We start from the raw sequence: 14,645 nt of genomic DNA, 5'->3' as shown, positions 1-14,645 counted from the left end.
ACAAGTCCCCTCCTCACGTAAGTAATTAAGAGGATAAGCAAATGTGCGTTCGAATTTAGTCGTCCGGACGCAAACTCCTATTATTTGAAGGAAAAATTATAGCTACTTGGGCAAGTCAACGAACATCTATTACGTGATAACTGAGTAACTGAGTAATCGAGCTATTATTCGAATTGATGTGTTTTACGAGAATAGACGTTGTTCCACTCTAGTGTATAACATGGTTTCTCAATTCGTATCTCACGAAAATTCGTAATCGTGTCAACAACATTTTTGCTGCCTCTTCAAAATTAATTTTCGATAATTCCAAATACGGAAAATCTGGAAAAAATTCCTACGAATAAGATTAAAAGGATCATTGGTATTCCATTTTCAAAGTTAGCTGCACGCAATTAAACTGTCTACTCGTGAGAAAACCGAGTAGCTTCGTTCGTGATCAATATCAAGGTGAAAAGAGTTGCTCGATTAAAGTAAACTGAGAATTGCCGCTTTAACGGCAGCTTAGAAGTAGTTTCGTTTACGGCCTCGAAATCAAGTAACCTGAGAATAAACAGCTCTTCAAATAACAAGACAGTTCTATCACAATTTCCTTCGAAATTAAGTAACCTGAGAATAAAGAGCTTTTCAAATAACAAGACAGTTCCATCACATAGTGTTACGAAGGGATTAACTTCTTAAGGGATATGTTCTGCCAACTTAACGTTTATTAAAAGAAAATTACTCAACGGCAATTGAACCCCTGCGTTTTTGTTAAGAGAATCGTCTAGTGTAGCGGATAGGCAATTTTTTACGTTAGCCTAATTTTCGTAGCTGTCGTTACGTATTTTCATCCCTTATCATTTTCAATTTATAACGCTACAGAAGCTATTTTCCCACGTATTTTCCCAATTATATTGCTCTTGTAACGAGGATGCGGTATTATCCTCAATCGAAAAATATAAAATAATTGTTTTATTCTGACTGTAATACACTCGCTGAAATTGTTAAAGTTAAGCATATAACTTTATATCCATTGTACGTTGCGAACGAAAGAAAGAAAAAAAATGATATTAACTGAAATAATAACTGTGCATTTATTGAAGCTGCATGGAAAAGCATCGATTAAATTGATACAGGAGAAATCGTTTTGATAACGAGTACGTTCGCCCATCCAAATCAGTGAACTCGAAAATTATCGCTTTAATTCGGTTTAGTCAACGTTTGTGTCGATATTGGAACGCAGTCGACCATATCGATAATTTAAATATGTTGCATGAATATATGTGGCATATATTGGCGGTTGAAACTTATATTACTGCAACAAAAAAAAAAGAAAGGAAGAAAAGAAACTTAAATTTTTAATATCGCAGAGCTTTGATGAATATTCGATTGATACGGAAGGTACGATTTTTGATATTCTAAATATTTGCCATTTCACGCGCATTTCGATGCATTTGCAATTCCAAACCGTATTATGGAACAACTTCCCTCTGTGGAGTTTGATAGCCGAATTGAAACGATAAATCCTTGACTCTCAACGAGTCACTGAAATAAAAGAGCAATGTATCCGCTCACACGTATAAAACTCTAGTAACTTTATCGTTCAAATATTTCCCGAATAATTTTTCTTGATACTAATTACTTCTCTCCTTGATATTTAGTTCGCTAAGAATTATAATTTAGCTTTACATGGAAAGGAAATGTTTAATCTTTTTTAAACAGACTAAATAACGCTAAAATAGATAAAATATTTCGAATTCTTGTGTCGTTTAAACGCTCGTTTTGTAATACCACGGTTACGATGAAATTTTTAGCCTTTCCTTGAATAAATTAAAAAATGATAAAATACAATTTAAATATTTTGAAGCCTTGCGTGATTTAAACAATACAAGTTACGTTTTACAATACACGTAACAAAGATTGTAACAAGGCGAAGACGAAACGATTAATTTGACCCGCTACAAAACGAACAAGGGAAACGTAAATGAGACTAAGCGGTAAGTAGAAACATGCCGTTGCTGGTCAGACACCTGGCTGGTATCATTGAAGGCGTTCACCTTTCAGTAGTTTGTCATTAAACTTGAAAATCTCCTTTGCAATTTCTTTCATATCGTTAAATAATACAAAGATTAGTTACTTACTGAAACTACTTTACTTAACATTTTGAAGTAATTACATAAATAACTTGTAATAAATTGCACGCTCCTATGATACTTACTAGAAGGAAGCATATTTTTCACGGAAGTGCAATCTCCTTTAAAACATCTATAGTATCGCAGATGAAATTGTAAAAATCACTAATTAAAATTAGTGCTTGTCCTTGTTTTATTTCAGTTCACGTATTCCTGTACCCGATACCAAAGAGCCAATATTCGTTAAATAAACAAACAAATAAATAGATACATTATTAAATAATTATATATTAAAAATCGATTACAGGAAGAGAATAATAATGATCCTTTATAGGATAAACAGATTTATTAAAACGAAATCATAGAACACTGGAATACAAGAAAGGAGCGACAATAAAAACGTCGTACACGAAAAGCCGCAAATGCTACAACGAAATCTAACAGAAAATAATTGCACCGATATCGTTTAACGCTTCAGTTTATCGCTTCAATCGTCAACGATTAAAAAACAGGAAGGACAAAAAAGAAGTAAAACGAAGAAATAGAAAAAAAGAGAAAGAAAAGCGAGGTAGAAAGTGGATTTGTCTATTTAATGTCTGGACATCGATCGAGCAACATTGTTCGGATTGAATCAGCGACCGGCCATGCTGTCGAGGCATGAATAATCCAGAAAGCGGAATAATTTCGCGTTGAATTCGAATCTGAGATCGATGACGCCTACACCGACGGACGATCTAACCCAGTTTCACCTTCGAGGCGTGTACACACCGCCAGTTTTCCCGCAGAACGGAGCCAGGTCGATAAAAACACGCGATTTTACACCTTTCTCCACTTATCCGTATGTTTCACTGTCTCGAATACGAATATCCGATGTATATACTTCGAGTCTTTTCCTATCAAGATAGTCGTGAATTTTACGTTATTTATATCGTCATCGAAATTTTATACAATCGGTTCTTAATTTTTAGAGACGTTAAATTATTTCGTGAAAGAAAATGATGATTTATGAAAAGTAAATTTGATATTGGATAGTAAGTAAAGATCGATAAATAAATTCTATTTTAGAAACAAATTCTATTTCTTTTATTTACGTGAAATATCTAAGTTCGATATTGAGTATTGTTGGAGTATTGATAATGAAAACTGAGCCTTTAAACTGAACAAAAATTTCGGAGAAAAATTTCCTGTGGTCATTGTAGTGTAAAATATACTGATACATTTTATTATTTTTATTGCCAAGCGTGGCTAGAATTTTTTATTAAATTAAAGCATGCTACATCGATTTGATAAAATAAATATCGAAAGCTGGCACGAAAAATTCATAAACAAATAACATTTTTCTCGTTTACGATTTATTAAATTGTCGTGTCTTTTTTCTTTCTTTTTTTTTTTTTCAATTGCCGTTATTTGCGAACAGGACGGCGTGACTCTTCGAAAAAATCGTTTAAATCAAAATTTCGACTCTCTCTCTTTTATCTCTGTTTCCGGTCAATTTATTGAACCGGTGCAACATGTTTAAAAAAAAACATAAATCACGGCCGTTATCATGGGAATTAAATACATAAATCGAAATGAAGCCTGAAAATGATCACACCCCTAGGGAGACCATAATTAACAAATCAATTCGGTCTTTTTTATTATCTCTACTTAACATACTTCGCTGATTAAAAGCTGCAATTTTGAACAAAACTTGAAAATTGTTTCATTTCTATCGACAAGGAATTTCAAATTTTAATCGAATAAAATTTCATACAAATTCTACGATAATTATTTGTTATTTTACAATAGCAAATTTCAAACGATATGAAATTCATAGTTAACGCGAGATCGTTATTTTTTCATGCTATAATCAACCCTGAACTTATCTGACAAGCTTTGATTTTCTTTTCCCTTGCACGAATGTCTACTTTTTACCTCAACTCACAAGAGAAAGATCAAGCTTAAAATTAAACTTTAAATTTCGTACCATTGTATCGGGAAAAGAAAGAAGTTGCACGCTATTTTCTCCCGATAGCTACGATTAGCTACAATTTAACTAATCCGATTAAATCAACGCAAGGATATTTATCCCAAAATTTATACACCAAGAAATTATTATTATGTAGATACCGATTACTAACGAATTAAAAATAAAAATTGTTAATTTTATTACCCACTTGTATTCATAACTTGACTATATTCTTGATCCCAATCTTAATAATAAGCAGCAACACTTTTCTCCACATAAACAATCTACGATCTGAGTTATATTTCCCAGAAAACTCTGCTTTTTAGGTACAGCTTCGTATAGTTTCTCGTTTTTTCTTAGTATTTATTTAAAATCTAAAAATTATGTGACTCTCTCTTTCTCTCTTTGCTGTTGTTTACTATTTACCTAAAAATATAAAAATTATCCAATTCTAAAAATATAACAACGCAACTAAAGGAGGAACAAAAGTCTTTCATATTATCTGCTATCTGAATAATATTTCAGATAAATCTCTACTCTTTGTAATTACTTCTTTCTATCATCCCTCGCTGCTTTTTATAAAAATCTACAAAATTTGAAGCTTTAAAAACATCTAAAATATGAATATCTAGCTGAACTAAATCACGGAATGAAAATCTCGCTTTCGACTCTCCGCTAAACCGCAACGTTATAAAATGCAAAACAGATCTAACAGCTAATTTTTATAGGACGCTTTAACCGTACGCGAAACATGTTTCACCTCTGTGAAAACGAATATCTTAACGGCATTCCAGCCCTTCGATGTACGAATACATGCACGAGAATTCTATTTGCGTAAATTCTGATCGATCTGACACTTTCTGTCTTTCAAACGCGTAACGCAGAACAGTTTCTCGGCCGAATAACCTTTTACATCCTGCAACTCTTATTCGCACCGACTATTTGCATGCGCGAAACAATGAGGTATTTCGGAAAATCTGACAAATATTGCAGTTTCGAAGAATGGAATTTTTGAATTCTGTTAAAAATTCTATAGAAGGATAAAGAGTCAAATTGCGCATCGTCGCAACTTGGAAATAATATAACAAATATAATATACCATATATAGCGTCATAATGTTGTACAACATACTAAAGCATAATATAGAGATTGAACATGATGTATCTACTAAAATATTAAATTTTATAAATAATATTGCATATGTTGAAATTATGTATAATACACTAAAGGTTAGAGGATTATTCGATGGAATAATTTTTAAATACGAACCCTTACGATTTTAATTGGGAAAACACAAGTCGCTATAAGAAATTAATACATTAGTAGCAATATCATAATAAATAGCAAATATGCTACTTGTAATTATTAAGTACTAAATAATTTCGTAATAGTCAATCTTGGATAAAAGTCCCTATATGAAACTTCAACTTATTAAAATGCTCTGCAAAATTGAAAAAAGAGTTACGAGATATGAATTCACTTTTATCGGAATATTTCTTCTCCATCGTTTTTCCTTAATCCATTTCTTTTTCTTTTTTTTTTTCATCTCCTATAAAAGCAACGGATATGAACATCGACGTTTGCGCTATACGTGGAATCCAAGCTATTTTTTAGATTTGTAATAAAAACACGAACACGCTACATGTTTACAGATTTCCTACTGAAAGTAAGAAATTTCCATTCGTTTCACCGAAGCTGATAATTAATCTATCGTTCATTCATGAATGCAACGTATTGGTACCTGCTACAAACAATGACGTAATCAAAATTTGAATACCTAATCAAAACTAACATTAACAATTGAACCACAAAGCATAATTGTAAGCCACATCCAAGTGAAATTTTATATTTCAAAAATGAAGAGAGAGGTGAACCATTAAATGGACCATTCGATCAACGTTGCGTTAACTTGGAATTTTAGTTGCAATTTTATTCTCACGATTTGCATTATCAAATCACAAACATTGTACGTGTAGTGATATTCTGTAAACAATCTATTGTACTAACAGCTATACCTTGATAACATTAATCAATTTTCCGATTTATTTTTAAATTGTATTACGTTTATACAAACTTTTATTCGTATTTTACTGCTGGGTCTATGATGGGTTAAACATTATAAAAATGATTAAAGATACCTAAAAAAAATAATTAGGCCCAGTTATTTTATGTTACGTGAATCTGTGTCGATAAGAGGTCAAAGAATCAAAAGTATGTTCGACTCGGTAGTTCTATTTACTATACGCACTTGGTACTGGACTTAAATGTACAATACAGATTAAAAATCGCGAATACTTCTAAAATAGTAAAAAACTGGCCAGCGATAAACACAAACAAATCCTCCCACTGTATTCTATTTCATATAACTCACTTCTTTCCATTTCAAATTTGACAGAAAATAAGCTTCTTAATTTCGTCAATTACTGTACGTGTGTTACTATTTGTCAATTTTAGTACTTTAATGTGTTATAATTCATATACACTGCCATTCTAAGTCGTCTAACGTTTACAATTATTACATTCAGACTAGACATAAATGGACACTGTAATTATGAAATGAAGTTGATACTTACTAACCCTGGAATACTATAGTGCATTCATACTTCATTCTCCATTCATATCTGTTTCAGTCCATGTAATATCTGTTCGTCAGAGAACTATACAATCGTCATGTATGACACGATTATTCTAAATTTGCATGGACGCGAGAAAAAGGAAACAACATACTACACGGAAGAGACGTGTCATTTTTGCATAAATATTACGCTAATAAATAGTACAGTCGAAAGAAGTATTAGAGCATCGTATAACAGTTACTAAAATTCCATCAACATGCACAAAACGCGGGAGAGGATACTTTTTAAACGATATTGTATGCTTAATACAGCATTCTAACTGAAAAATCACGAGAATATCCAGAACTTAGAGGAAATACGATACAACTCTGCTAGACAATGTGTCAAAAACATTAAAGTTTTAACTCAGGAAATATCTGCGCTAACAGAAATCTGCCTTTGGCAACGAGAAGAACAACGAAAAATCAGCCACCTGATATCAGAACCTAACGTTAGAACGTTAGTTGGTTAAAAGCGAGTAATATGTAATTTTCAAGATCTGTTTACTCGTTTCTAAAAATTTGAATAATTCTTAAGGAATGCGCGAACAACAGATGCTTGTTTGTCCCTTACGTTAAGTATCCTTTCGTATACTTCTCGTTTCGATTACTTCGGTGCAAGCTTCGCGCTATAATCATCCATGATTCTACATAGCGATAGAGCCAAAAGTAAGGAAAAACACAACACGTACCACCTGAAGATTTCGTGGGGCGAATCCGCGGTTCCCGAGTTTCACAGCAACATAGTACGTTCGCGGTTCTCTGTTCACTCACCCCTCCACAGATCAGCAAACATCAAAGGGCCATATCGCCAGAGAAAAGCACGGGGGTAGCCTCTATGTGGCGCGAAACGAAAACAAACGACAGAACGGAATAAGGACGAGCCGATGGGACCGCATAGTATCTCGAGGTTGTTCCACCAGCGCGAAGGAATCGTTGAACCGAAAGAACATCGAACTCGCGACGCGCTCGAGAACCAACAGTGAAAAAGAAAAGAAAAGAAAAAAAAAGGGTCAAGAGACTTTCTTCGTCTTCGACCTCTGAATACCTTAGCCGCGAAAAAATTCTGGCTATCGATACCTATCGCGGTGAATATACGGAAACTTCGTAAGAATACGTAGAAAGCGATGGAATAAAGGAAAAAAAGAATTGGAGAGAGGACGAGTGATTATACTCAACACACACGCACACACTATAATAGGAACGTGTTGGATGGTATCGCGCGCGCGTCGAATACCGACGACCTTTCTCGCTCGAGGATCAGTCGAAGACTGCTCGGCCGAAAGTGGGAGGCCTCTTTTTCGAAAGCATCGTTTTCTCCACGGTGGCGAGGCTTCCGGACAGAGGTAACCGAGCATGCGTGCCACGAGCCACCCGATCAACGCACCGTACACACAGGGTGTGCCAAGAAGCACGCCTGATAGAGCGCACCGATGAACGTGGAACGTGTACGACACTGTACAGGGTGTTTCATAAGTGAATCATTCAACTTTGATAACTCTCAAGTTAGTGGATCCTGCCGTTCTTCGGGCTTCGTTTTCACGTTTCCATCTCTTTAGATATCTTTCTTGTTGAAATACTTTATTCGTTAAAAAAGTAGAACACAAACACGACAGTGAGAATGATATTTAATAGCAAAAGCGAATATTTAAAAGTTGTCTGTATCGTAATAATAATAATAATATCTGTAATTTCTAATAATATCTAGAAACTAAATACTTTATAACGTTTTATCTTATATCATCTATCTATATTTTAATAATATCTTTTAAAACCCTGTTAACCCCGCTGTCCTCTTCGAATCTATATGACCTGAAATGGATGCTACGTTTCAATAAATATTATTATATAGTATTAATTGGCTATTAACTATAATAATAATGATAATAATATCTATTACGATATAATAATACTATCCGATTAATATTATGTAATAACATCTATTGAAACATAATATCCATTTCAGGTCATACAGATCCGAAGAGAACAACAGGATTAACACGTTAACTGCCACGTGAGTTTTATATATCTCGTCCTGAGTGCTGCAATAGATTGAAACATACTACACTCTAATATTTCACTTTTACAAAATATTATATGACATTTACGAGGAATCATATATATATCAATAAGACTTTTCATATTTTGTTCAAACTGTGTGAAGATATTTCATAACGTTATAAAAATATAACAAACTCAAAAAAAGAATATTGCAAGGTGGTAGTTCTCTATCATTCCAAAACATCTGAGAGAACTGAAGTCCTAGTATTTTTCAATGCCGTCTTTGCGCTCTTTTATTCGAATTAAAGTATTCAAACATGGGAATTAGAAACATGGGAATTTCAAATATTTTACATCTTTATAAATGAAAAAATGCAAAATCAAATACTTTAATCGTAAAGAGCAGATTTCGATAATTGATCATGGATAAGTACTTTATCTGGTCATACTTATAGATAGGATAGTATATTTGTAAGAAATTCTAGGTATCTCTTTTCTCCGCTGAATTTTATGACTGAAATATGGAAATTCGATATATTCGTTTCTCTTACACATGTGAAAGCAAAGGGACGAAGTCGATTTTAAAAACTTATACATATATTTCCTAAGGCTAACGATGACCATTTAACACTGAAACTAGACTAGAGTGATCAAAATGACCAATTCATAAGTTTTCATAGAAATTCTAGAATAAATTTATTACAATGTATTTTCCACGATTTAAATAATTTTGTGTGAAGTATATGAATAAAAGCTTGTTCTCCCTCTTTACCTGTCATCCTAATTTCTTTAATACCAGTCTTATACTTCGGCGCTACTATATTCTATCCAAATATGAACAAGATAGTCATTGTGAAAAAAAAGAGTAAAACGAGTTTCTTTGTATAATTATTTGCTTAAATAATTGTGAGCATTTTGTGCCTTGATTCGATATAAAGACAATAAAACATAACGCTATGCTAAAACAGGGAACAATATATTCACTACTCTTGAATAAGATATAATGAAGATAGTAAAGTAAAAATTCATATCTCTTTGCTACAAATCGACTATCTAACAGATACTGAATTTCTCTATAGTTGGATAGAATTGTATCAAACATGTATAAAGCGCAATTATACAAGATGCTATAATAATACTACACATTCAAACAATAGAATTCTGATAATGTAAGAAAAACAAATCTAACCAGTATTTAAAAAGATAGTGATCCAAAATGTGTTTATTGAACGCATAACGATATAGCTTAAGTGATAACTATATCCAATACTAGTATCTAAAAACTGTGCCTCGCCTTTCCAACAATGAATGACAATAATAAACTAATAATTGAAGAGAATGATCATCGCCCTTCTATGGAATTAATAGATTATTTAAACTATTTAATTAAAAAGTTATACACCAATAGAGAAGTAAATTAAATACTCAATACGTCTATATATCCACTGATTGTAAATATCACGGCGTGAATTAATTCTATGATCTATTTATCAAATTGGACGGAACAACTTGCAGTAAGAAGCTTTTCAAATAACAAAGATGTTCCATTTTAATTTTCTTTTTTTTTTTTGTATATTATGTCCCAAAAATAAATAAAAGAAAAATGCCTCACACTTATCTTTATATTATATTTTGTTAAATTGTTGTGCTGTTTGCAATAGATTTTATGTATCGAATAACACCTCTGATTCAATTCACAAATGATAAATCCTAGTAAACAAACTTTTTTTCCTAACAATAATTGACAAATTAATGCTCCAACCTGATGGATATTTATTAGTGAGTGAAAGAGTGAAACAGTATGATAAATTTTTATAAAGTTTTAATTAAATGGAACACAAACTTCATTATCATAATTAATTAGATTAAAAGGTAGTAATATTTCTATAGAAATAGATATATTGCGAAAAAAATTTTATCTATAAATCAAAACGAAGAATTACACTGAATTATCTAATTGGAGTAGTAACGACTGGAATGAATTTTTGGAAATTTTCAAATTTTCATTCTATTTATATTACTACATAAAATATCATATTATAATATGTTTATTGATTTAAGAGAATCTTTAAACTTTTACCGACTGCTATGGATTATCGATGCTCCATATAAAACAAAACATGTGGAATATTCGACATTTTTCGAAAATATTCGACATTTTTCACGAATATTCGTGCACGATTATGCTCCAAACGTTATCTCCACACGTCCGTCCTTCGACGTCGATATTCATATTTTCTATATCTGTCGAGCTTACGTGGCACAAAACAAACGAATATTCATGTACCTTGATTCGCATTAATTTATCGACTGCAGCCAGAACAATATTCGCTATTCGGCACGAATATCGAATAATGTAACGACATTTGCGTGTTTTAACGAGAGTATTGAATATTCGAATGCTGTTTCACATCACGGAGCTGTCTCTCCCTATTTCCTAACATAAAAAGATTAATTGTGTCTATTGAATGATATATACCATAATCCGAAAGTTTAGAATAATTCCATAATAGTATAAAATTAGAATTTGAATACTTGAGTGACTTAACTTTGAAGAAATTTATTATTATTCAAAATTTCAGAGTGCAATTAAAATATAAGGACTTTTAGCATAAAATATGCGAAATTATTTCGCAATCTTTAGATTAAAAACTTAAAGATTAACAGTCAAGAAAAGAAATTGAATATTGTGAGTTTCGGAAGTTAAAATAATAATCCTAAACTGTTGGCTAATGATATGATACCTACGGAAATTGATTAATTGATTGAATGGGTTGGAATGAAAATTTTTATTTTACTTTAGTTAATTAACGAATCTAAGTAAAATTTGAAAATTTAGAAGAGTTTAAAGAGAAACATGCTTGCATTTCATAATCTTGCAATTGATTTTCATGACACTCGAATGTTTTATAAGAAGAATACCAAATTATTTTGCCCACTAGATGCTTTAAATGATACGCTGGAGTATTTATCAATTTTTATAACAGAACATTTTTAGGATCGAAGAATTGCATTATGAAACAATCCGCGCGAGATTCCATTGTTGCTTATATAATCTACATGCTATGATATCATCAATTTAGAAGCTACGTGATATATTAATTATATAAGCACGGAAAAATTTTCAGAATTTTATACAATGCATAAACGTGATTCAAACTTATCCGAAAGTATGTATTATGTTCTACACATCGTGAAAGTAAAAATACTTCTAAAACTTTCTATTCAACTATTTATTATAATCTTCAAATATTTCGATTAAATAATCGACCTTGTGATTTCTAATATTATTTGATAACTATGTTTAAAAATCAATGATTGACTTACCAGCCAGCTATGCCATTGGGTTGTATCTCCTGCAAGAAAATACCCAGCTCTCCTTTATCCTTACTGCGAAGACCAACCACACTGAATCCCAGACTAGTTCCCTCTGGTTTATACAACTTGAAGAAAAAATGATTGCCCTTAATACCTCTGAATGTTTAATAAACGTTATAATAATATATATTTTACAAACCTGCACAGTAAATACTTGACGACCTCTTGCTGCAGCTTCAATAACCTTCTTGAACTCCTTAGCGTATGTTGTTGTTGTTATTGGTGGCATTCCCATAACCTCTGACGCAAGACTTGGGCTTGTGACCTATAATAAAGTGAAAATTTAATACTAAGTACAAAGGGAATTTAAAAATACATTTTAAGAATATTTTGAAAAAAATTTTACCTGCGCACTAGTATCTTCGCTGCTGCTATGAATCAATGGAGCAACTGGAACCCTTTGATCTTCTAGTTCACTGCTATCCTGATATAGATCTTGATATACATTTGATCCAAGCGGTTGCACTGGCGTACTAGGAACAGAAAGTTCCAGTTGTCCACTAATGTTAATATCAAAATCGCCAGGAATAATAGATGGATGCTGCCCCAGTTGAGTGTTTAATTCGATTAGTGAGTCTTGAATTGTCACTATGCTGCGGAATACCGGATCTTCCAAAAGAGAAATTAAGGATTTTATATCTTGGGTCGTATGCATTTGTAGTTTGGGGTCATTACAATCCTCCACCCTTTCTTGAACATGCTCCAATAAATGAAGAGCTGTAGATATGTCTAAAAAAGTTGGAGCAAAAAATACAAATTAATATTATAAAAACTGATGTAACCTAATAGATATTGTTCTTAAAAGTAATATATAAATTTATAACACTTTTTTATCAAAAAATAAAGATGCTTCACTAATTTTAATGGATTAAATTTATATTGACCTGCACTTAGAGGCATTTTGTTTTTGGTAGATTTGCTTCAGCTAAATGTGTATAAAAAGTCTTGTGAATCCCCCTGGAAAAAGCATATGTTATAAATACATGTATATATTGCTATAATTATACTTTATATTTTATATATCGTATGTTTTTAATTTAGCGAAATGAAATTGTTAAAATGTATCTTAACCTCTATAACAGGCACGAATTAAAGAGCAATAAGTAAAATTTATGATTTTTTATACAATTTTATCATTAAAATATCATTAAGAAGTTCTACAACATTATATTAACTGTCGTTAACTTTAGCTGTACCATGAATTTATCGTAAATCAATACGTGGTCACATAACTGCTTCAAATATTAATAAAACTACAACTTCTCTTACCTAAATTTCTTCGAAAAATTGAAGTAGAAGGCAAACAGATCGCGAGTCGATGATTCTCAAGAAATTTCACGGTCACGCACGAGAATTACAATCGATTTCTTGAAATATCACAGGAAACGTTCAATTGCATTTTGCTATCAGCTGACTATGCCAAACTATCGAATGCTTGACAGTTCTTGGATGGGGAAAGAGAATATAGATTAACTCCACCAATGAAATCCAATCAAACATTACTATCGCGAAATGCGGGAAATTTAAATATTTACTGGTGAATGTTTCAGAGGAATATTTTACTCATGTGATATATAATTAATAAAATAATTGTTTCTTTAAATTTGTACTATATGATGATATAATATTAATAATAGAAGTATAAAAATATTAAATTTCTATTAAATAAACAAAATTTAAGAGTCGAATTGTAAAATGCATCAATAAGATAGGAATATTATTGAACAAAGTATTTGAGGAGAGTAAAACGTTAAAAACTGAATGAAAACGCAAAAAATTAATATGCACAAATTTGAGAAAAATTTTAATAGTAAAAAACAATATCCTTCCTCTTATTCTGTGCATCAGAAATGACAGAATCATTTGTATGTTTGAGTATTAAAGAACTTCAATTGCGTTTTGGAAAAACCACGATAGATTATATTCACACATAACGATATCGTTATAAATTATCTATTCTGAATTCTCCACATAAAATTGCGTTTTAACTGCGACTTAATTAAAATCTATAACAAAGTTTTACTTCAACCCATCTTAGCCGTCAAGGTTTAATTTAATTAGTCTTAATTCTATGGCAAATAATTAATCTATAGAAAACACTATAAATACTACAACCAACAGTACCTCAAAAGAATCTTTTTCTATTCACTAGCGACAAAATCAATTAAAATTACCACGATCACCCCAAAACGATCTTGAAAAGGAAAACAAATTACTTTCTTTGTGCTCCAGAAATTTAAATAAAAATGAAATCTGCCTAAAAATAGCCAAGCAATAAAGAACAAACGAGTCGACAGATCATGAAGACCACCTGTGCTAGCTCGTTGTTCATTCTAGTTGACCTCAGGTGGAAATCTCTAATCCATGATTCCGCTACGAGCGACCGGCCGATCGTCCATCGGCACAATCAACCCGACGCGGCATTGCGTCGCTCTACTGCATCGATTCTCAAACGACGAACACCACCAGTCCCTAGGGGGTCGTCCACAAAATTTAAACACCTCTATAAATACGTGAATTTCAAACTTGATGCCTAAAAGAGAACCATAAACTTTCTTCTCCAATAAAAGACAAAATAATTGTCCATCCCTTA

General features: G+C 32.0%; 1 protein-coding gene across 1 annotated transcript in view; it reads right to left on the bottom strand.

Annotated features, from left to right (window-relative positions):
• Window positions 1-13,492, bottom strand: part of LOC138183556 (multiple PDZ domain protein) — a 167,436-nt gene extending 153,944 nt beyond the window's left edge. Inside the window, exons 1-5 of the mRNA XM_069120626.1 lie at window positions 13,322-13,492; window positions 12,937-13,009; window positions 12,399-12,781; window positions 12,192-12,317; window positions 12,002-12,117 (exon numbers count right to left, since the gene is read on the bottom strand). Of these exons, the coding sequence (XP_068976727.1) occupies window positions 12,002-12,117; window positions 12,192-12,317; window positions 12,399-12,781; window positions 12,937-12,952 (641 nt within the window). The 5' untranslated portion in view covers window positions 12,953-13,009; window positions 13,322-13,492. The remainder of the gene's footprint in view (window positions 1-12,001; window positions 12,118-12,191; window positions 12,318-12,398; window positions 12,782-12,936; window positions 13,010-13,321) is intronic.
• Window positions 13,493-14,645: the final 1,153 nt, after the last annotated feature.

This window comes from Bombus flavifrons, chromosome 9 (genome assembly GCF_040668555.2).
Source record: "Bombus flavifrons isolate JBK064 chromosome 9, iyBomFlav1_principal, whole genome shotgun sequence".
NCBI lineage: Eukaryota > Metazoa > Arthropoda > Insecta > Hymenoptera > Apidae > Bombus > Bombus flavifrons.
Note: the sequence above shows the minus strand (reverse complement) of the source record. Positions and strands in the feature narration are given on the sequence as shown.